General features: G+C 38.9%; 2 protein-coding genes across 6 annotated transcripts; one reads left to right on the top strand and one right to left on the bottom strand.

The window, feature by feature from the left end:
• Window positions 1-2,222: 2,222 nt before the first annotated feature.
• Window positions 2,223-5,752, bottom strand: Arr1 (arrestin 1). The gene is made up of 2 exons (XM_031918082.2): window positions 5,577-5,752; window positions 2,223-3,973 (listed from the first exon to the last, which is right to left on the bottom strand). The coding sequence occupies exon 2, from the start codon at window positions 3,608-3,610 to the stop codon at window positions 2,483-2,485; it is 1,128 nt and encodes a 375-aa protein (XP_031773942.2). The 5' UTR covers window positions 3,611-3,973; window positions 5,577-5,752; the 3' UTR covers window positions 2,223-2,482.
• LOC100867019 (erythroid differentiation-related factor 1) lies at window positions 4,937-9,976 on the top strand. Of its 5 annotated transcripts, none has more exons than XM_086917915.1 (9): window positions 4,937-5,064; window positions 5,157-5,352; window positions 5,585-7,037; window positions 7,107-7,916; window positions 8,003-8,182; window positions 8,262-8,638; window positions 8,712-9,030; window positions 9,101-9,404; window positions 9,509-9,976. In XM_086917915.1, exons 2-9 carry the CDS (start codon window positions 5,320-5,322, stop codon window positions 9,648-9,650), a joined length of 3,618 nt encoding a protein of 1,205 aa, XP_086774041.1. In that variant the 5' UTR covers window positions 4,937-5,064; window positions 5,157-5,319; the 3' UTR covers window positions 9,651-9,976. The 5 variants fall into 5 exon arrangements, 4 of the variants coding, with proteins under 4 accessions (XP_086774041.1, XP_012345080.1, XP_003696096.1 ...); XR_015295267.1 differs by having other exon boundaries at window positions 4,966-5,352; window positions 9,101-9,118; window positions 9,195-9,404; XM_012489626.3 differs by having other exon boundaries at window positions 4,966-5,352; window positions 7,107-7,904.
• Window positions 9,977-24,108: the final 14,132 nt, after the last annotated feature.

The raw sequence follows: 24,108 nt of genomic DNA, 5'->3' as shown, positions 1-24,108 counted from the left end.
CTGACTGACGCACCAACCAAGCCTGCCGCCCGACCGTATCCCCTCCCTACCCACTCGCTCTCTCTCTCTCTCTCTCTACCGCCTCGTCTGCTCGTCTCTCCAAGCGTCTCCTCGTTCTTCCTTCGATCTCTCGCTGCTTCGTGTCTGGCCCTTTCCTTCTCTCCTTCTCTCTTTTTCTCTCCGCGTTTCTTCTCCTACCTCCCTCTTCTCTCTCTCACCCTATCTCCCTGTCCGTTTCGTTCTTCTTCGATTTTCACTCTCCCCTTTTCACCGTCTCTCGTTATTTTTCTGACCTCTCTTTCTAATTTTATCTCCTACCCGCCTCCCTCCACCGCGATACCCTCCCTCCATAACCTCTGTCTCGCATAGCCCCGTCTCTTTTCCTCCCACCTTCGTTTCAGTCCACGTTCCTTCTCACGATAGCTGGTGCCGCTGCCGCCGCCGCCACCGTCGCTGCTCCTCCAACGCCCACCACTGCACCTATACACAGGGTGGCATCGGCGAGACGGCGTTCCATGCCCTTCGCCAGGACCTTCTTCTCCTTCGCGAGAATCGTAGGATCGTGGACTCGTGCTTTTCGATTTGTCGCAGCCAGATATACCTGCGGCCTTCCAGCGAAACTAGGAGGCCCCCTTCCTTCTTCCACCACCTTCTTCTCGTCCTCTTTCAATTTTTCTTTTCTTTTCTTTTCCTTTTTTTCTCCTCTCTCCATACGCCACCTTTGTTCTCCTTCGCTTCTCCCGCTCTCATCTTTCGTCCTTATCTCTCCGCCTCCCCTCAACCGAAATTGCGGATAATTCCTCGACCGGATTGATCGCGTCTCAAAGGCGCAGAAGACGGGAACCAGTAGTATTATATACTTTTCCAGGCCAAATCGAGTTGCGTCATCGAGAATAGCCGACCTTGCCCTCCGCCACTTTTTCCCCGGGAAACTGATCCGTCCCGGGGAAACTGATTGCGCAACTGATTACACACCTACCAATCTACCATCGATCGATCTTGTTCCGCGTGTATTTATCGGCTCACCGATTGCGCCGTGTTAATTTTACGCCACATGATCGACCGAGTACTTGTTGATCACGAGTCCCGCTTGCACGCGTTTCCACAGAAGTTACCAGTTTCAGGATATGCAATGGTTATCGCGCGAGAATAACGACGTATTTATCTGCGCTTCGAAGCAGGTTGATTAATCGGGATATGTCGAGGTGGGGGGGGGGGGGGGCAAAGATAGAGCGTCAGCGTTCTTCTCCGCTTTTGTTCGCCGATATCGCGCCGGGAGAAAGGAAACGCGGAAGAGACGAAAAACTTCTTGCAACGTGACTTAAGCCAGAAGTTGGTCGATCGTGGCGAAACTTTAAAATTCACCGTGCTTTCTCCGCTTTTATCTTCCGTTTCACCGATACACGGCGAATAATCGGCGAAATGATACCATGGACGATAGAATTTAGAAACTTTCGAGAAGCACGCTTTACGACCGAGTATTAATATATATAATCGGCGAGAAATTACTACTTTATTATCCGTTTATTTATCCTCTGACGTGATGGACAATTTTAAAATATCGTAAGAAATTTTTTTTTTTTTTCTATTAATTGAACGATTAATCTTTTATATATATAAAAGATTAAAGAAAAAAGAATACTTGATACGTAAAATTTATTCCCGAGAAGGTAATGAAAAATCACGATGTGCTACATTTCGTTGCACTCTGTCGTGGAGATCCGACGCCATTACTCGATGGCATAATTACCTCTTGCCTGAGACGTGCGTTTAACGATGTGTTTTTATTTGGAAAATAGTTAAATCTGAAAGTCAGTCGCGCGGTTTAAAACAGAGTCTTACGCAACGCGATTCGCTTTAATGACCGAGTGGGGAGAGAGAGAGAGAGGGACGAAAATGGTGGTTTTATCGCGATATACGCGTGATTTATTCCATTGTGGAGGTTCCACAATTACGGTTAATCCACGAACGTATGATCATCGTTGAATACACAACATTTTGCGTGAAATGTGTTTCGATTACTTGGGACGATTCACTTTCATCTAGGCTAACAGCTATGATCGATAGCACATCGGATTCCTAGAATCGTTAACCCACTTCGAGTATACTCTGGACCATTCGCTTTAACGCTCGCCTCGTTGCCAAGATCCCTTTAAATCATCGATTCGAACATCATCATCATCATCATCATCATCGAATCTTCTATGAAAAAAAAATTCTCGTCAATTTTCCAGTATATTTCCCCGATTACAGCAAATAATTTATCATTTACAATAATTAGCTTTTTTTTTTTTTTTTTTTTAAATATTCGAATACATTCAACATCGTATATATGTATATATATATATATTTTATGGAAAAATAGTTTGACTTTCGAGAACGCAAATACAAATAGAAGGATCGTTATTCGAGACGTTATTCAATTCATCGTCAAAATCGTCGAGATCGAAGGTTGTCAGAGAGCATGGTTGGCTCCTTCTCTCTAGCTGGCGATCGGCTTTTCCACGTTCTCCTTCACGTTCTCCACCTCCTCGTTCGCCACCTTGATCCGGTCGGCGGGTTTGGGCCGCATCAGGATGAACGGCAGCTCGGCTGACAATTCCCCGCTCAGCGCGCCCAAGTAGAGCTTCACCTTGACGGCGTACGAGACCACGATGCCGAAGGATTCGCGTATATCCGGGGAAAGAAGCAGAGTGCTGGATGCCAATTCGCTCTCCTCTCGTTTCAGCCGACCGTCCAACGCGATGCCCCTTCGATGCTTGTTGTTCTCCAGCTCCGGTTTCAGGTAAAGAACCTTGGTCAGGTTGGAGCCAGGATTGATAGGGCAACCGTCCTGCGTCTCCACAGCGTCGATCACCGTTCTGAATTGGCCGTTCTGGAAGATGACCACGTCGATGCCCTGCTGGACCAACGCCTTGATCTTCTTCACCACCTTGTTGCTGTTGTTTCTCACGCACACGTTCACGGCTATCCTCTCCCCGTGATGGTACAGCTGCTTGTCCAGCGTGACCTCAAGTTCCAGGTCGCCTGGGCTCAGCAAGAAGTCCTTTCGCACCACGGTGCAAGGCTGCCGGCCCTGCTTCGTAGGCGCGTACTGGATCTTCCTTATTCCCATGATTACGGTGCTCCTTTTGTGAGTGACGTCGGTCTCAGTCTCCCCGCAATAGATCTTCACGTAGTAGTTCACTCCGCACGGCTCGCCTGTCTCCTCCTCCCCTTGCTGCAGAGTGACGCTGGACGGAGCGGATTGGGAGAACTTGAAGGTGAACGGAATCGCGTTTGGCCCTAGTTTTTGCAACAGACGATCCTGAAGCTTGGTCAGATTCTCCTCCCGTTTCTTGTTAACCGGGAACAGTTGCTCCGAGATCAAGTAGAGATCCTTTTGGAAGTTGAGGCCCATCACCTCGTCCTCCTCACGGCCGTAACGAAAGCTGCAAACCAGCTGACCCCATACCTTCCTACCGGTGTCCACGTAGTCTTGGTCGAGAAGTATCACCCCATCGACCGGCTCGATACCGGACAGATAGTCGATGTAATCTCTCTTGCCCAGGTACAGAGAGATTTTCCCGTTCGGCGAGCATTTCTTGTACACCTTGAAGTTCACCACCATGCCTGCCTTCGATGAAATTCGCCCTCTGATCGTCGATCACCTCCCGTCGTTGACTGTATTCTGAGGGTGGCGATCGGGCATCTTATATATAAACGCGGTACCAGTGACGTCAAGTTCTTTCAGGGCTTCATAATCCGTTCAACGTTGCGGATAAATCGGGTCTTTTTGCTCGCGTCGTTCCTAACCTTTTTCGCGCTATTATTCCAAACCGGGAGGATAAAGATAATATACTTTGTTTCTTCATCGTGAACACGCTACACTTTCAACTGAATCGAAGATCAGGCTCTTCGCGGGCTTCGTTTTGTCGTTATAATCTATTTCTATTATGCTTCTTTCTGCTTCGATCTGCTTTCCCACACAGAGCTGAAATAAGAAACAACTGTTACGATACAAGCGACTTGTGATGACGAGGCGATGAGTTTCACGATTATTGAAGATTATTTTTGATTGTTTTTTTTCCTTTGGTTTTAATTTCTCGTACGTTTTTTTTTTTTATTCCTTCGCTTTTTATATTTCTATTATGAGAAATCGTTGAATAATTAAATTAAATAATTATATTAATGTTAGTAATTCCACTAATTCCACTCGGTAAATATCGAAAGAATATATAAATATATCTTCGATTTTTTTTCTTTCGATAGATTGCTTTAAAATTCCTTATTGTTTTCTTTCGTTGTTTGAGTTTCGATGTGGCTTAAATCCCACCGCTGTCGTCGAGCAAAACACTTGCATCATATATCAAGATACGTGCTATGCTTTGTGAGGTTATTGTCTCAGAGATACATTATAAAGCTGAGAATGTAATATCTATTATGTTATTTTTACATTAGAGATCAAGATAGATTGTAATTTTGAAAGAGAAAATGATGAAAGTGTATTCAATTGACATCTCGTACTTCGTCTGTGGTCACGTATCGAGTTAGTATAGACAAGGAGAGTAAATATTGCGAGAAAGACAGAGATAGGATAAAAATATTGAAATCAGCGCCATCTTCAGAGTGCCGCAAATGAAACACAAAAAGGAAGGACAGAAAATAGCAAGAGAAGGACAGAGATAGAATAAGAATTGATTGTTAACCCCATCTCTTGAGTATTAAGAGAACCTTTGTAAGAAATTATGTTTTTAAAGATACTCAAGAGATGGCGTTGATCTTTAATTCTTACTCTACTTTATCTTCCAATTGAAGAGAAGTAACTTTGGTATTCGATAGATGGTGCTGATGATCAATTCTTATCCTATCTCTGTCCTTCTTCCGCTATTCTCTGTCCTTTGTTTTTATGTTTCATTTGCGGCACTCTGAAGATGGCGCTGATTTCAATATTTTTACCCTATCTCTGTCCTTCTTCCACTATTTGCTTTCCTTGTCTCGCACTATGAATGAAATTAAAGGAATCCTAATATTCCCGAGACTAATGAGAGTAAAAAATTTGTTGAAAAACGTTTGTTAAAAATCGTAAAGCCTATTCTTTATTATATTCTCATTTGTGCTGAAAAATTTCGATATTTTTTCAAATGTGGTAATGCAGAATAAAATTGTTATTGTAGGAAACTGTTTGTAAATGTTGCAACCTTCCTCCGTATATCACATAATCAGTGGTTATGCGTTATGCGAGTGGTTGAGATTTCGATACACTCTGGTTCCTTCTAGAAATTTTGGAACATAACGACAAGTTTTGAGAGACGCGAGTGACATCATTCGAAATTAAAAATGTCAGAAAGTACGGATACCAAATATGATACTGTAAGTAATATTCTTTTCGATCAGTGATGTTAAATACCTTATTTTAATACCGTTATTTTATCGAGAATCGTTTTTTACTCTATATTAGGAGTACTTCATCGTGCTACTGTTCGCAAACAATATACCGAATGTATTACTTAATTTTATTCACTGTGGAATGAAAATTGTAATAAATATGTTAAATGTAAACGTGATATGGTATTTTTAATGTTATATATACGTACAATTTTAGGTCAATCCTATGCCTCTGGCTATACCATCTGATTCATCCAAGAAACCGGTCAAGTCTACCGCCGTTGTAAAATATTCGGCCGTTCAAACGCCCGCGACTTACGCTCAATTACAATGCAACACAGACTTAAATTTACCACCAAGCAATTGGCTCAGCAGTTCTGCAGAGAGTTATGGCCTGCAAAGTGTTTGGTCTCAAACCTCTGGCTTTTCTAGTTTTCGTATGGCACATATGTTCCCTGATTGTGTAGGGGAAGTTGATGTTGTGTCAGATGCAGAAAACATAAAAAAATTGTTAAAGTTGCCTTACAATCATGGAGTCATATCAATGGTGGTTCACAGAATAGAAAATACTTTATTGTTAGATGATTTTGACATTCATAAGTATTTACTTAGACAAGCAGAGAGTGATTGGGAATGGTTAAAGAAATTTTTTTACGAGCATATTTTTCAGAATCTAGGAGACAAAGAAAAATGTTTGTTTCATAAGACAAACAATAGAAATACTTTGCAGCAAAGAAACTTGGTATCTAAGTTTTTATATCACTCAATAGTAGTGGCAGATAACAAAGAACAACATACCAAACCACAATTACCTGTGAAAACTTTAGAACCTTGCTTACCAGAACCTTCTCAAGAAGAAAAAGTACCAGATCCAAATTATAATCATAATTTTGCAAGGAATATTGTCTGGACTTTTGAGAATATACAGATGCTTATTGGTACTGACATGCCGATATTTGGAGGGCAAACTCATCCATGTATAAGTCTTAGATTGAGAGATATGACTAAACCCATCAATGTTTTAACCGGTATAGATTATTGGTTAGACAATTTGATGTGTAATGTACCAGAAGTGGTTATGTGTTATCACTTGAATGGTATTGTGCAAAAATATGAACTAATCAAAACGGAAGATCTTCCTAATTTGGATCATTCTAAATTCAGTCCTAAAGTTATCAGAGATGTTGCACAAAACATCTTAAGTTTCTTAAAGAATAATGCAACTAAAGCTGGACATACGTATTGGTTATTCAAAGGGAAGGATGATGATGTAGTAAAATTGTATGATTTAACTTCTCTGTGTCATGATTTATCAGATGAAAAGGGCCAGAATCCATTCACTGTACCTGTTGCCATGTTACTGTATAGAGTAGCTCGTAATATGAAATATTCCTCTGATTATCATAGACAACAGGGTACTATTAGAATGTTATTGAAAAATTGCATACAATTATTGACTAAAGAAAAGTATCCACAGATTGTAACATCTGCACATTTTATGTTATCTGATCTTTATATACCATCTGATACAGACCCTGCCAGTCCAGGTTTGTCGGATCAGAGTGATGAAGAAGATACGCAAAGTGAATCTAGTATTAATCATGAGAATGAAAAAGATTTGGAAGAGGAATTTGAAGAAGCTGCATTTAAGTCTTTAACATTGGCTAATAGTAAGTTTAGTGTTTTATATTTTTTTTTATATATGAATAAGTAAATTAAAAAATAAATTTTTTTTTTAGTCAAAGAACACGCGGAATGCGAAGAACCTAAGTATAAGCCACCACCAATTTCGGGTACTATCGAAGAAAGATGTTTAGCCGCTTTAGATCACGTTTGTCACGGACTCGAATGTTTACAGTATTTTCCGATTGATGATAATTCAGAAGAAGAACGTAAGGAAGAAGAAGAAAAGGAGCAGAAGAAAAGAGTATATGAAGAGAATCATTTGAATATGGCTAAACCTTTTCAGGCAATTCCAATGCCTTATATTTCGTTGAAAGAAGATAAAAAAGAAATTGAATCTGAAGTGAGTTCGATAAATAACAGTCCTACTCATAAAAAAAAATCAAAACAGAAGAAAGTAAAGAAACTTGAGAAAGTCATTGCAAAAATGGAACCTCATGAGAATGAAGCAAAAGCATTGCTATGTAAGCTTAAAGCTGAAACTTTACCTACATGGCAAGCGCCCAAAAAAAGCGATAATGTTAGTTGGAATATTCATTTAAAAACATTATTGTATGAAAAGGCTTCATTAATTTTTGCCGTGCTCGCTGAAAATGAATATGCCAATAGAAATTACGGCGCGTCTCTCAGATATATGTTAGCCGTTTTAAGGTGCCAAAAAATACTGGAGATATTTTGTGATATACGAAATGATAAATCTATAAGCTATCTGTTAGGGCGCGCAGGGGATTGTTGTTTTATGGCTGTGCAAGATTGGTGTAACGTCGAGAAACATAGAAAAGATTATGAAATAAAAAGTGAAATTGAAGAAAGAATTGTCGAAGATATATGTAGAATAGAAGATTTGGATTCGAGTATGTATATAGGTAAAAAAAAAAAAAAAAAAATATATATATATATAAAAGTATTTTCATACAGCTCATTACTTATTTTAAATAACTTTGAATTGTAGATGGTGCTGAATTACTACCACAACGATTAGAAAGTTTAGAATCTACTTTAGTAGCATCTTATAAATGTTACGAAAAAGCGTTATCCTTAGAACCATTGGATATGGATAAAAATAATCTTCTAAGACGGTTAGGAAACATTCATAACGAATTAGGTGTGCTTTACATGAATCAAGCTGGAAGTAAGAATTTTTATTCATTTTCTTTTTTTAGGAAAAATATATGTTATAAAAATATGTAAAAAATATGCTATGTTTACAGCACGATATCAACAAGAAAATTTGGTAGAAGAAACATCAAGTTCTTCACATGGAGTATCAGCATTGCTTACTCGGTCATTGACTCATTTAGAAGCGGGCGTGAAAGCATTTGAAACTGTTCACGACGAAGCGAACTTAGCACTTTTACATTCAAATACAGGAAGACTTATGCGATTGTGTGCACACATGCATGTAAAACAAAACACTCAAGAACGTCACTTTTATAATAAAGCACTTGCGAGTTATCAGAAAGCCTTGCAAGTTTTAAGTTCTAGAAAATCAAATCCTATGATTTGGGATACTATTACATGGGATTTATCTACTACTTTATTTACAATGGCTACGCTGTTGCAAGATTATCCTACAACTGGATGCAAAGTATGTTTATTAATTTTTTTATTTTTTTTATTTATTTTTTTTTTTTATATCATATCTTTTATTATAATTTTAGACCGAAGAAGAATTAGAACGAGAAGTTGTCGATATCCTACAGAAAGCTTTAAAGCATTGTGATATTGAAACACCCGGACCACGGCAACCAGTTTATCAATTTCGGGCTGCAACTATTCAACATCGACTCGCATCTTTATATCATCGTGTATATAGAGAATATGAACCAGATACGGATAATATTAAAAGAAAAACAAGCTTGCAATTGTGTAAGCTATATTACGACAAAGCTGCAAAACTTTTGTTAGCTTTGGAACAAACTACAGAGTTTTTAACAGTTCAAATGGAAAGAGTAGCTTTAGCCGAACATCAAGCTCGTTGTATGTATTTTTTTTTCGATTTGATTTTATTGATATTTGATTAATTTTTTGAATTAGCATTATATTGCAGGTACCACAACTTTTAATGGCAAGTTGAAAGCATATCAAACTGGACTTCAATTAATTTTGCAATGTAAACCTATTATTGATATATTATGCGATAGGAACAATTCTCAAAAGCAGAAGGTTGAAAATGTAAATGCTGTTAGCACTAAAATCGGGAAAGAAAGTTTCGAAGAAGGAAAAGTTGATGAGCAAAAATTAATAGAAGACGAAGAAAGTTTAGTGATACTACTGGAACAACGGTTACAATTTATATTGCGATCTTTAACAAAATTATTTGTTACCAAGAATAGTAACAATAGCAAAAAAGAGTATGTTCTTTTTTTTTTTTTAATTTTAATACATTCTTCATGTTATTTTTAAATTATTATATTTTTAAATATATTTTATTATAACATATATATATATATTTCAGATCAGAAACTCTTACCAATTTATATAAACAATGTTATAGTAAAACATTACGGCCAGTTACGATGACTGGTTTCAAGTTAATACAACATATTGCACAACTTTTACGGGAATTGGAAAAAATGTTACCATCTACAGAATCTTGAAGGGATAAGTGTATATATTGTTTGTGTGCCAGTTTGAAAATAACATATAAAGTTTCGACCAATGAATTCTTCTCGACATCGATGAAGTTGGGTCGATATTAAACTATTAATTCCCCTAGCCCTTTAAAAAGGTCCTTCGTATTTGGTCATTGACGCTGGTCGTTATTTCATTTGCGAGATAAAACCTAGGCGGGGGTGATGTTATTTAATTCATTATATTTGAAATATCGAAGACTTTTTTTTATTCTAGTGTGTACATAGTGAAATCGAAACTCTTATTTATATATGATTTATAAGCCAAAAATAAATAGCTTATACGAATCATATCTTCGACTTGTTTGATAGATTTTCATATATGTGTATATGGATGTTACATATCTATCCTTATTCCCAATTTGAATTTCAGACATATTTTAGTTCAACGAATAATTCACAGAGGGCATATGAATGCACTTTGGCGTGCTTGTCGTACGATCATCGTTCGAAACAATCTTTTTCAAGTAAATTTAACGAAGCCGCAGAAACAATTTGTCCTGTTTGTTTCGTCGAAAATTGTACGATATTTAAGTGTTGAAGGATAACAAGCTGTCAATCCTCATGTTCGATCCTCTTAAGGAGATGAAGATAACGAGATGTGTATCAAAAATAAAACAAAGAAGCGTAAATAAAGGTTGGTTGATTTCTTTCTTTCTATCTTTTTCTTTTCCTATTCCTTAGTATTCCAATGTCTTTCCCGGATATTTGTAACTTGATCTTTTTAATTTTATCCTTCAGGCCTTTCGTTTATTCCACTATTCTTCGACCACCGCTTTTCTTTACAACGTTACAAGAATACTATTGGATATTATATTTACATCTACCTTGTTCTATTCGCTGTCCACCATTTTGATCCGGAAATTTCGATAAGTAATAATTTAATAAATATTAATATATATTTAATACAAAAATTCGATTCGACTTGAATATATAGAGTAATTGTTAACAAATATTCTTCTACTTTCCATTAAATTCGAAATACTACATTTACGAAATATTTATAAAAAAACCTATATTAAAATCAAATACACTCGAGAATAAGAAAAATAATTTATGTAATTGAACAATATAAATAACTCTCACGGATATAAATAGTATGTTCCGAAAGTGCTACTTTACAGATAACACATTAAATAATCATACCTTTAATAAAACAATCCGAAAAGTAACTCGAGGCGAGTTTGAAAAATTTCGAAATCAAGGATAGATTCCCCCTTGTTTATTTCCCGGGATATATTCAATATCCATATCGCTCGTATTTCCACTCGACAAGTTGTAAAATGATAGGTTTAATCTGGAAATTCTCTTTTTTTTTCAACTGTCCCACACGGAACTGCGTTTCCGCGGGCATGTTGAGGCTAAAATCCACATAATTTGTCTCTTGAATCACCCGTTATTTATACCGTTCCATCCAGAATATCGTCATGGAAATCCATGTTGCAAATATTAATTCTCGAAGAAATTCGCCGAGGGAACAATTCAGTATTTCTCTTTCTTCCTTATCTTGCTACGATCGGTGAAGCCGACGATCTTCAAGTCGTCTGGAAGTCGATAGACTCTTCTGGAACTGGTTGCGGAACTTCTTCATTGAGAAGTATAAAGTTTTCCGTCTCGAGAAGTAGTTAAAGATACCGAATGATTGTTTCTACGTTTTGAACTTTGAATCTTGAACACATGGTGGGTTAAAGGAAGATGGAACAAATTAGAAAAGGCTGGAATAGCAGGAGCGAAGGAATGTAATATTTTTTTTTTTTTTTGTTTCAACAGCGTCATTGAATAAACGCGACTAGATGGTAGGAGAGTAGGATTTAATAAACCTACCCTTACGTAGAAAGCGAAGGAAGGTCAAACTTGGAAAGAGGATGGAAAGGAAAACAAAAAATAGAGTCCTCTCCGGATTTAACCGCGGCGATACGCAACCTCTTGCAAACTACGCAATAAACGAAATTGCGAAGTTGAGTAGCCGCTTTGAAAGGTCGCCGTGGGAGAGGGCTGGGTATTATTTTCTCTGGTCGTTGGATCTTGTATAGCCTGCTTTTCCACGAACCGCCGTCTTTTGCGCCAGTTTGAACCCTCGTGGACGACGCACGAATACACATAAAATTAAGGAACGAACACAAGTAAGCATACACGTATAGGAAAAGGGAATGGAAGGAGGAAGAAAGTGGTAACGGAGGAAAGGGAAAAAAGTCTTCTTTTCTCGCCCTCTTCGCTTTGGTCCCCATCGTCGGGAGTTTCCACGACTTTGAAACAATTGAATTCCAAGACGTCTTGAGAAAAGTAGAGGAGGGGGTGGGTCGAGAAGTCCGCCATTACGCGAATTACATAATGAATCCGTCAGACGTGAAAGAAAAGGAGAAAAAATGCCGGTTGACAGTCTAGGCTCGTTCCAAGCCGGTCGTCTTTTCTTTGCGGCGACCGATGGAATTTCGGCACGGACAAAGAGAGAATTCCGCGAGGATGCTTCTTTCTCCTCTCTCTTTTCGCCCACGACGATCCCTGTCTCTCTTTCACAAGTACTCCAGCCCTTCGAATTCAAGCCGCGTTCCTATCTCTCTTCGTGCCTCTTATCTGGTTATATCAATTAGAGTCGGCGCCTTTCTATCCCTACCGCGTTTGCATTCTTCTCGTTCCCTTGGTTGAACGCGTTCCTCGACCGGAGAGAGAGAAAGAGAGAGAGACGAATCGCCACGATTCGGCCTCGTCATTGACACTTCCTGTTCATTGAATTTTTATAGCTCGAGTAGGGTATCGATGGATATTAACTTCGTCCCTTGAATCGAACATCCCTTGAGAAAAAGAATTTCAACAATATAAAAGTGCAATACAAGAAATATATAAGAGAAAAAGAATGCGAGGCCGATGAATCAACAATTGAACAATGAAACAGCAGATTATAAGAAACAAAAACTTGTAATCTTTTATCTTAAACTAAGCTTATCGAATTACATATTTTCTGTAGTGTAAAATATACAGATTTTAAGATGTTCAGAAACGAAAACGATCTTTCTGGAACACTCTAAGTTTCCAAGTATACATCAGAAGTGTAAACCTCAAAAAATGTATATTGGTCAAGTTTTAATTGTACATCTCTCGCAGTTCGGGACAAATATCGTTCGAGTCACCGTCAAAATTGGCGAAGCCTTGCCGCGTGTTTCGAATCGCATCACGGATATCATAAATAATCACATGCATATTCCTGTTCACGAATGGCCGACGTGTTCGGGTATCCGATAATAAATTATCGAGTATGCAAACACCGGCGTGAATTATATTTGCTTGCCCAAGTTATTCCGTGACTGTCGATAATCAGCTCTCTCGGTGACCGAATGGCTCTGTCAGAATTTATCCTGTCGCGTCGCGCCGAACATCACGATTTCTGTAAACAGGATTCCTTACTTGTGTTATTCCGGATCGATCGGTTCCAACAGCAAAAATAAAACTGGCTATTGTCAATTTGAATCGAGGCTATACGATTTAAATTGGTTTCGTTACTTTGTTAATTCTTTTTTTATCGTATATCATTTTTATTCTGCATGTAAATGTAATAATCATAAAAATTATATTTAGGATACTTTTAAGTTATCAATGATCAAACTGGAAATAGGAATTTAGAAATGGTTTTTTGAAAGTACTCAAAAATTCTTTCAGAAGATATTATTTAAAATTATAAAACTATACAGGAATGAATAATATAGAAACAACGTAGATTTACTTTTGAGGAATGAAAATTATCAAGGATTTTGCTCGAAATAATGGCAAAAAGATAGATAACTGATACACTGTGTGCCTTATTTTAAAATTTAAAATATATCTCGCTTTTGAGCGCAATTTGTTACGAGTTAATTCATCATTATTTTATAATTCTTACGGTACACGAGTGGAAAAGAAAAAGGCATGGTGTATAATCCGTGGAAGAAGATCTAGATCGTCGATTCGATTTGAAACAGACTGTACCATCTAAAATTGTAACTCAAACAACTCGTTCCTTATTGACACCGTTCCGTTCACCGCAAACACTCGACCAACCACGCGGAGTCTCCGGATGACCCACGAAATTGAATTGCAAATCCATCTTGGTTGATCGATATACCCCTATGGTCCCGTTCGTCGAGCCGTAACTTTTCCAGTATCGGCGAATTTCCACGGATTAGTCGACGTGTCCCAGTCTTCTCCTCTCTGGAGGATACGGTGATCTTTTTAAAATCTACCACCATTTGTTTGTTCAAACTTCGGATGAATATGGAAATTATACGGATCGTTGCGTGTTGATTGATTTTCGCCATATTTCACGCCGATGTATCATTGAAATTACAAATAAATACAAACAGCGGCTGATCGTGGGCGGAGGACCACGTCGATGCCACGAATCTTTTCATTCGTGAAATGAAAAAAATATCGGGATAAAAATATTTCCATCGAAGAGATTAGAAAATAGAGTTATCCTTGGACATTTATCTTATCTTACCTTTTTTTTTTTTTTTAAATTATAATTTACAGAGATTGATTTAAGTAAATCTGACGTACACGTACATTCGATACATCTGCCTATCTATATAATTCTATTTAGCTCTATCAGAATCGACCAATCAGACTCTTTCGATCCTCTTCGATCTAGAAACGAACGATATCTGAATTGCGTTGGCCGAATAATCCAAATAGAAGAAACGAGAGTAGATATTGCTCTCTCGGTATCTCGAGGCAATCCTCCCCTAGATAAGAAACCCAACCAAGTTCTCGATACCTCGAAATCTAACGCGTTTTTAACGAGTACATCGGGGAGGGGGGTCGAATGATTTATGCCCTCTGCCACGGTATTGCATCGCATTTCGAGGTAAAACTTGGGAGATTACCGCGGCGAGACCCGTAAAGCTCGCAATGTAAACGCGGCCGGGACGTAAAATCGTGGATTCTATTTGCCCGATCCTCGGTATATTTATACTCCGTGCCGGGATCTGGTCGTTGGATCGGCACCGTGGCTTTTTAATAAACTTAAAAGCTACGTGGACGAGTCGTAGGAAGAATCGCTGGGGCGGGTCAACCCCTTCGGTTGAGTTTGTCGCAGTTACCCTCCCTCCCCCTCCCCTCGAACGTCTCGAAGAAGCTAATTGCAGAGCCGTAATTTCGCAGTCTGGTCTTAAACGCGTGCAGAAAGTTTCTCGGATCCGAGATTTACGCGTTGCTCGAGCAAGTTCGTTTCACTTTCCGATCACTTTTGTGTTTCCGCTTTAAGGAAAGAATTGAGAGATCGCGAACAAAAGTTACCTTTCTTACCTCTTTCCGAAGATTCGTTGGAAATGGTTTGTTTTTTCCAGAGTTGGATCGAAGAGGGATTTTTGGCTCGATGGGGTAGATCAAAACTCAATATGGAATTTGATATTCGGGATCGGTTCTAATATTTATTAGTTGTGCGAAAGTTTGGCGAACTGGTTGGACTATTCAGGGAAATCCACTCGCTTCGTGATATCGGTTGGGATACCTTGGAGTGGCAAAGTGTGGAACGAGATATGGAAGAGTCCAGTTCGATCAAGCGAGCGATACAGAGTCTATTCGGTAACGAAGAGATAAGAAAAAGTAAAAGAACAATGTTCGAACAATCTTATCTTATTGATAGATAATGCGATGAAAAGTTGGGAACGAATATGTACAACGATATCAATTATTATTGAGACAAAAGAGAGGAAAGTTTTTGATCCCCGTGCACTCATAGTGCAACAATGTGCAGAGCAATTTGTTGAAACATAATTCGAATCTTCGGTTTATACAGCGAAATTTATATATCTTCACATTTGAGCACGAGCAATTGGCTAGATTCCGATTTATGTGGAGAAACGTGAAAGTCTGTGTACTCAAGGGAACGTCAACGTGGTATTTTATTGGTATGGGACGTGATTCGAGGAAGACGAGGAGGATCACGGATAGAAGGAAGTAATAACACGTTTTACTTTATCGAGAGTCTTATACGGTCAGAGATGAAACTTGATCGTAACGAGGTTCGCCTCGTTACTTCGTAACGAAGATTAGAATAACACGGTTGGCAAGATGAAGTTTAAATTACGGCCGGGATAAAGCAAGAGGCTACCGATAAAGCCGAAACCGAGACGAAAATCCGAGAAATTAATTAATATAAATCTATTACCGATACACGGTTGCGGTTAGTCGATGAGAAAATACGAGAAAGTCCCGGTCTCTAGGGAGGTTCCCTTGGGCTGAACCCATTACCAAACTCGCTAGAACGCGGCCAACAAATTCTAATTTCCAGGGGCCGGGTAAACTCGAATTAATTAATAACCTGAACGAGGTCGTATAGTTGCTTTTTCGTTATACGTAGTTATGCAGTTGCCCATCCGTCTATTTGCCCGCCTATCTACCACGAATATCTCCCATGAGAATGTTTCTGCACCGATAAACGAACGGAAATGCCATGTCCTCTGCAATTCCAGGTAGCACGTTGGTGACGAAACTCGATGCTATCCCTGTTTCACGATCGATAACATGCAAGAATAAAATTCCAAGAAGACTTGACAATATTTTAGATTTGGAAAAGTCAAAGTGCAATTAAATGGAAATAAGTTAATATATATATATATATATATATATATATATATATATATATATATATATATATGTATTAAAATTGTTAACGATACCGATTCGATGTGCATCGATACTGATAATGTAAGGTATTCGAGTGTCGTTAGATTGGATATCGAAAAATTCTAGCGCTACATTCTTCTAAATTTTAATTTTTCGTGAAATTTTTCGAATCTCGACGAGCAATTTTCCATCGAATCGTTCCAAAATCGAGTAAACTTAAATAACGTATCGATCCAAAGCCTTATCCATCGCGTATTCATAGTATTCATAGTATTTGTCGTGCCTAACGGATATTCTCGCTTCGATATATTCGCCTTTATAACTCGTTCGTAAAATCCTCGTTTTTCATCCTCACTCTCGTCATTTCATTTCTTTTGCGGGGAAAACCTCCTCCTCTCGTATCGTTCTTCGAAGGAATTCAAAAATATTCTGTAGACATCTGTAGAAATTGCCAGTCGTTTTTCCACGAACTTTTCGACGAAAGTATCAACGTTGAATCCCAATTCGTCCGTCCCCCCTCCTCCCCCTTAGCGCGAGTCCTCCCGGCCAGTTTTTTCCCCTCTTTCGGTGGCAGCAATTATTTCTCGTTTACCGCGTTCCCGTATATCAGATCGACGAAACCGAGCAACTGGATACCGACGGTCACGTACAACCGTGTGCCCCGGCAATATCGCCGGCCAGAATCTTTATTCTTTCTTATTACTTAATATCCACGGTAACGAGGATAAATGTGTCGGCCCAGGACCCGCTAATTGCCGCGATACCGCACACACCCCCCTCCTCTCATCAATCTGTCGCCTTTCCTCGAAATATCACGTGGAACAACTTCGCGACAACACATTTCGCTCGCCGTTATCCTTCTTCCATTCCTTCTCTTTATCGAGAATAGTTTTTTTTTTTTTTTTCGTTTATGCAGAAGATAGAGCGATTAATGAATTTTGATTGAATGAATTTTGAAAGCGTCACGTTGCATCAAAATATTAATGATATCGCAATAGCATAATTTTTCTCCTTCTTCAAATGTGTAATCGATTCAGAAATTAGTCTCGAGAAGATGTTTGTATCAATGAATACACGTGAATTCTATTTCCTTGAAGATGTTAAGATAGTAATTGTGAAGAGTAGCATCGATATGGATAACAGTATTGCTACTCTGAGTCTCTTTTTCGCAACGGTTGCTCGCCTCGTTTGAACGAAATAACGTTCTCAATGCATTAATTCTTGTCGCCTTTCAAAAGTGATCGAAACCATCTCTATGTAAACGCATCGTACGACATTTACGTCCGAGTTGGGACGATCTCATCGTCGCAATGAAACATGAGGCGAAAAATGAGGCGTGGATCCGATTGAACGAAGGACAAGGACGGGTGAGTTTCCTATTTCCGGGGCAATTGGTGGAGAGAAAACACGAGGTCGGGGGAGCGGTTGGTTGCGGTTGCCAGCCATTCGTACAATGAGAGAGGCCGCCTAACTAAATTATTCCGCCAGGCTGACATTCAAACGCATTTACATTCGGCCGACCGTGAACTCCCTCTTCTGCTAAACCTCCCCCTTCTACTTTGCTTTAACCGCTTTATAATTATTAAACTTATGGGGTGCTAAATAAGAGCCGACAGGCGGTGCTGATCGAGGATTATATCGAACGAAATAATCTTTCGACCTCTTGCCTCTTGTTAATGGACCTATATGCCTCGTCAAGCGAGTGTATATAACGTGCATATATTTTACGTTCTATTTGGACGAAATTTGTCGTTGTGTCGTTGTGTCACGAAGAGGGGTTGAAATATTTGTTCTCTATAGTGAACGCGATTGATATATTCGATCCGTGAATTTTTAGATATTTTCATGTTGTTGCTGGTTATGCAAAATATCCGTAAATATCTGCTGTAAAGGATTTTTTTAGCTTATGCTTTGGTAAAATTAAAAGGTATAAATATGGTAATAAAGATGAAAGTATTCTCGAGTATACATGTCGTATACTTAACTGTTGATAAAATTAAATTTACAATTTTTACGCAGAAATTGGAATATTAATTAAGTAAGATCATGGTGTAGTGTGACACATCAACATGTCACATGGTAGAGCGAACTAGATAAGGTATGACGTGATAGTGCGTCATATGGAAATCAATGTGTTAATAAATTCAGTTTCTCTTCTCGCGAAGAGAACATTGATTTTGCATCATTTGCAAAATAGCTTGGATATATCTATCTATTTATTAAAAAAAAAAAAAAAAAAAAAAAAGAAAACGATATTTTCGCGTTATTTAAGCGTTAAACATCAGGGAAATTCTTTTCTTATCCAAACATATTTCTCTTCTCTTTCTGCCTGTCTTCCTGCCGCTCTATCATTCAGTAGTAAACATACGCGCGTGGCCATCCGCGAGTAGCCACATCATAAATTCAACCCGGTTCCCACTCGGCCGCCTCCTAAAGGATAATCATCCGGGAGAAATCTCGTTTATTCTTGCGGAGAACTTGTGTAAATTCGCTTGCCAACATAATGGTGTGACATTTCACTCGGTAAACTTTCCTCTTTTCATTTCTCTTGATCCTTTTGCCCGAAGTTATCGATCATTTCTAGACGAGTTGATTAATTGCGTTATTAAGACTCGATAAGATATTTTTTTTCTTTTTGTTTCTCAAAATGATATCGGAGAAGATTTTACTCTCTTTAATTTCTTCTAATAAAATACATTTATCGTTTCGATCTTTGATGAACAACGGTAATTATATTTCTCGAAACACAAGCGTGTTTCAAAACTCTTCTTTAATTCAATTATACGAAGGTAATTTAATTGCAATTTGATAAAAAAAAAAAAGTAAAAATCCTCTCGTTAATAACGACGAGTCATCAAAAAGCAATCGGAAATTATTTCAGGCATGCCCTTGCTCTTTGATGTCCTCGTAGCGATTTTATTATGAAAATGATGTCGGGTGGCCGGTCCCCGGCGAAACCTCTTTCATTTTCGTAATCCCAGACAGAGTTTTGCCGGTGGTATTCGTGCTCTGATAATTTCCACCGCTATTCACGCCCCAGTTATCGTGGCTTCCACGCGGAACGCTCTAAATCGTTATCTTTCGCGGACGCGGCCCACCACAAAAGGATCGACCATCCCTTCCGTCGTTTTTAATTACAACGGTCTTCGAATCGGTTTGCCTTATCCGCTTGTCCTTCCATCCCTCGTTTTTTCCATCCACTCTTCAAAGAAAATTCGTGGAACGACGTCAATCCCGATAAAAATCGTCGAGAGACGGGTCGAATGTTTATAATTTTAATTTGCTCGCTGCAACACGCTTTTAGAACAGAGAGACGGACATTTCTGAACGATGTAAGACGATCTAAAGTCTCGAAAAATTCCATTCCATGAATAATTTCAATATTTGCTTTGTCAAATGATAGATAATTTAGGAAAAAGTTTCAATCTACTAATTTCCGTTGTTTTATTTCGAACAGAATGCAGTGAGCAATCGTGGTGTTTGTTTCAATATCTATACGTTTGTTCTCTCAGTTGTTTGCGATCAACAAACCTAAAAATTTCAAGTTCTCATTTCTCTAGTTTCGATAGCTTTGCAGCATTGCCCAGGAGTAACATGCAATATAGCAGGCTTAGTAGATTCTAAAGTCTGAAGCCTCCTAGAGCTACTTTCGCAGCCCATAACTTTTCCCTCCCTCGGTCGTTCACGAACAATGTTGATCCTCAAAACGATAGACTAAACAACTGACTAGACTTATATAATTAACGACAAAATTCCATTTCGAAATTTTCATCGGGATCACTGTATCTAAAAACATTGTTTTCGAAAATCGAGAGAAACACTCTGCAGCTCGAAACACTGATCGATGGTGTTTTTTAAGCGCGTCTTTCCCAACTTTCACCAACTTTCTCTATTTCTTATTCATCCCTTCAATTTCTTCCTCTCCCTTCCTCATCAAGTACTCGGTACTACGCTCTTATTTCCATCATCCTTCCCTCAACGTTCCCTCTTTTCTTCTTTCTTTCCCCAACTTGCGCATCCTTCTTTAATGTTTAATGTTTAATCGGACTCGACCGCGAGCCAGGATAGCTGAGCTCGATGGAAACACAGGGAGGGCAAACAGGCCGGAATAGTCTGTCAAAGAAATTGCAAAAAAGAAAAGAAGAAGAAATCCACGAAGCTAGACGAAAGGATAGTTCGAATTAATTCTTTTTTTCGTGCACCTTCCTTCGCGCGAATAGTTATCTTCTTTCCTTCTCCGTTCCACTTGCCTCGAATTTTCTTCACCCTCCAAGTATTTAGTCACCCTCTTCTTTTTTTTCGATTTCAATTTAAACGCGATACTCTTACCGACCTCCTAGCAGAAAAAAGACGCACTTTCCTCCTTCGTGCTCGTCACACTTTATCTCTAAGATGCATTCCTCCCCCTATTCTCGGAATTCGAGGTATCCGTTTCTCATTTCCGCATCCAGAATTCGCTGCTTCTTCTTCGATATTCTTTGTAATATGTCGCCAGTGAACCATCGTCTTTCGATCACTTTCGTTCGTCTTCTCTCTGCAAACTTTCGCGTTTCTTTGCCACGAAGAGAAACTTGTACACACGCCATACAAGTTTTCATATTCATTACGAAACTTGGTATCTTCACGAAAGAGAGAGAGAAAGAGATGTTTAACGCGGTCAAATAATTAATCACCGTCGAGGATGGATTTTAATTAATTTCGAGGGCCGATCTGTCAACCTACGGCTGGCCGCCCACGTACGGAGTTATATCACTTGCTTGGATAATTCTTGCGGCGCGATAGATCGATTCCTCGTCGTCTCGTGGCTATCTTCTTCCGTCATCGCGTCGTGTTCCGTCATCAAAGACATCATAGTCAAACCTCTTCTGAATCTGCCTCGGAGCGGACTGAACGTCAGACACGTGATGACATCGTGAAATATGCAAGCACCCGGCTATGGCGCGGTTAGTTACCCTCGGTCCGTGTTCCAACCTTCTTCCTGCTTCCTGGCTTTCGTCTCGTCGCTTTTGGATAATTTTTTCTTGTGAAAAGAAAGCGTTTGAATTCGAAACTGATTTCGATAGATATATATATTTTTCTTTAATTTGTTTTATATTGTTTATTAATTTCTTTTTTTTAATATTATATTTGTTTTAATATTTGTTGGTTTCTTGTTGAGGTCTTGGGAGAAAAGAGAGCATTGAACCGAGCTTTCTTAATTTATCGTTTTAGGCAATTTCGGAAAGGTTGAGAATAAATTTTTATGCATCCACTCATTGCAGAAGAAAATATTCGAATTGGGTTCTTATGTCGATACAATTATTTTGATTTATCCTTTGATTTTAGACAGTAAAAGTAAATAAATTAATTACGGACAAAACATCGGAATTCTTTTCACTTTTATATCTCGACGTTTATCACAGGAATTCATGAATATCTTCCGTTGTTCTTTTACGACTTAAAAAAAAAAAAAAAATGAAAAGCTTTAATAGAATTGAAGATTGTCGATGGTAATCCCTCTCGTTGTAAATACTAAAAGTGAAGGCAGAAAAGAGTTTGACCAAGCTCCTCTTTTATTTCGATTTTCATATCCTCGTAACAGAGAGTTAAAGAGAGCCACTCCGTTATCGTATTAAGCAGATTCCAGCCCTGATACTTGATTAATTTCTGCAAGAACCGTCTGCAAGAGCAATTCTCTAATTGACTCGAGCACCGTACAACAAGCATTGTTCCTCGCATTATACAATCGTTTATTAGTTCTCTAACAGACAGACGTAAAGACAGACTTTCACTCCATAGAGATTTAACTTTTTCTGGATTCTCCAATTGCAGACGAGCGCCTCGGCATAGGTCGTTATCGAGCTGTATTATTTATTAACCGCAAGAATAAATCGAATAAAAAAGATTTAAAAATCAAACCTCTTTGACGTATATATCACTTCACCTATTGTGAAATTTATTAAACAACAACCAAAAAAAAAAAACACAAAATTCAACCAGCAGCAATTTGGCCCACGAACAAACATTTACGCTTTTCGATATTTATTCCGTTTCACGCGAAATATTCCTCAAAATATTATTTCAATTTCGCCGGTTTCGTCGTTAAAATTCGTTCATTCCGATCGGTTTGATTGCGAATGCCGGCCACGGCTCGTTAAACGAGGAACGATCGCACAGGGATGATCACACGCGCCCTTTTACGCTTAGAGGAGAAGCGGGTCCCTTTCGAGAAAAAGGAGGAAAGGACGAGAAGGATGGAAAGATCCTTTCGACATTACGCAAAAATTGAATCCCTTTTAATTGGTCGCAATGGACACTGGTGGAAAGGATAGAGAAAGAACGGCGATTTATCATCCTCCATTTTCGACGATGCCTTCGTAATAGGTGTCAACCGCGATGAAAGATCGCGTTCTCGATGAATCTGTACTTAATTCAGTGCTGAAATTCCACGATTCCACGAGGAGATTCTCGAGGGAGATTAAACGAGGCAGCGACGCGCGATCCATGGATTCTTCGGCTATCCGCAACCGGTCGTTCTTCCTTCCTCGTTTCACTTCTTCTTCTCCTTCTTCTTCTTCTTCTTCCTTTTCTTTTTTAATCCGCGAAACTTTTTCGCTCGCGCGGAATGCACGCGGCAAAGGGGTTCTTTATTCGGGGTTGAAAACGGTGACTTCATAACCTCGATTTAATTACCAAGTCGGTTCCAATTAAAGGGGTCCGTTTCAACGTTCCTTTCCAAAACAACGTGTCGCTCTTTGTACTTTCGTCCCTATGTGCTCGGGATTTTGCAAGGGGATGGCGTGAAGTGATGACTTACGATGAAAATTTATCGAAAAAGAGTGGACACCATTAAATTACTTTTCTTTCTTAGTTAGTCACATATTTCTATTTCGCTTTTTTATTTCATTTTCGAAGAGAATTATTTGTCTATCGCGAAAAGTAATTCAAAAAAGGGATTGGAGAATTATCTTCTCCTGTTAATTCACCGTTCTTGTTTTCTTGTAAGGAAAATATCCATCAATTGTATAAATTGTTAATATTCGTGTAATATTTCAAATCATCATTCTGAAAAATGTTTGATCCTCGATTAACGGAAGCGAAATTCTCGCGAGAGCCAGGCATATTTTCCTCGAGATTTATCCGAGCAAAAACTCGAAAGACGAACGAACGTTCCTCGATGGCTCGTTTCAATTTTACCTCGTCACGGGAAGAAAGATCGTGGATGTTCAGGGATCGAGGCAATCGCGAGACTTGGCGCGAAAACGCGTGCACACAAATGTACGAAGACACGTGTACAGACACTCTGTCTGTTTCCAGGGGTTGAAATTCCGTATAACCGTGAAGAGAAATCCTCGATTTCTTCGTCGACCTCCTCCTTTTCCTCCTCCTCCTTCTTCTTATGCTTCTTGCCTCTCCCGAGCCAGCACTTACGAGAATTATAATTTTCCTGATTCGACGAAAGTTTCGTGACTAAGCTGCCGAGGGAGGGTTCTCTCCCTTTTTCGCCCTTTCAGAACCGATCTGTCTCGAAACCCCACTTGGTTTACCTTGTTACGGTTGGTCGCGGCTCAACCCTCGCGAGATCGCTCTTTGACGATCGTGAGTCTGTGGAAATGGGCGACAGATACGAGATTACGAGATACATTTAATCATTCGCCCCTTTAGCGGGATCCGATGTTCAGGATTTCTTTTCCATCGACCGGATTTGGACAATCGAATTACTTAAGAATTTTCCTTCGATGAGAATCAATATAATCTTTGGATCTTTATCTAATCTTTTTTTTTTTTTTGTAATAGAGCAGGAAATCTTATTTAAAATTTACTATTTATATGGACTCCATTCTGA

This window comes from Apis florea, unplaced genomic scaffold (genome assembly GCF_048593485.1).
Source record: "Apis florea isolate Af1SG1 unplaced genomic scaffold, ASM4859348v1 contig_2272_pilon, whole genome shotgun sequence".
Classification (NCBI taxonomy): Eukaryota; Metazoa; Arthropoda; class Insecta; order Hymenoptera; family Apidae; genus Apis; species Apis florea.
Note: the sequence above shows the minus strand (reverse complement) of the source record. Positions and strands in the feature narration are given on the sequence as shown.

Bases quoted from the DNA above. Each gene is read 5' to 3' on its own strand.
- Arr1 (XM_031918082.2), bottom strand. From the start codon at position 3,610: ATGGTGGTGAACTTCAAGGTGTACAAGAAATGCTCGCCGAACGGGAAA.
- LOC100867019 (XM_086917915.1), top strand. From the start codon at position 5,320: ATGTCAGAAAGTACGGATACCAAATATGATACT. The intron at 7,917-8,002 runs GTAAAAAAAAAA...TTTGAATTGTAG, and splicing joins GGATTCGAGTATGTATATAG to ATGGTGCTGAATTACTACCA. The intron at 8,639-8,711 runs GTATGTTTATTA...TTATAATTTTAG, and splicing joins ATCCTACAACTGGATGCAAA to ACCGAAGAAGAATTAGAACG.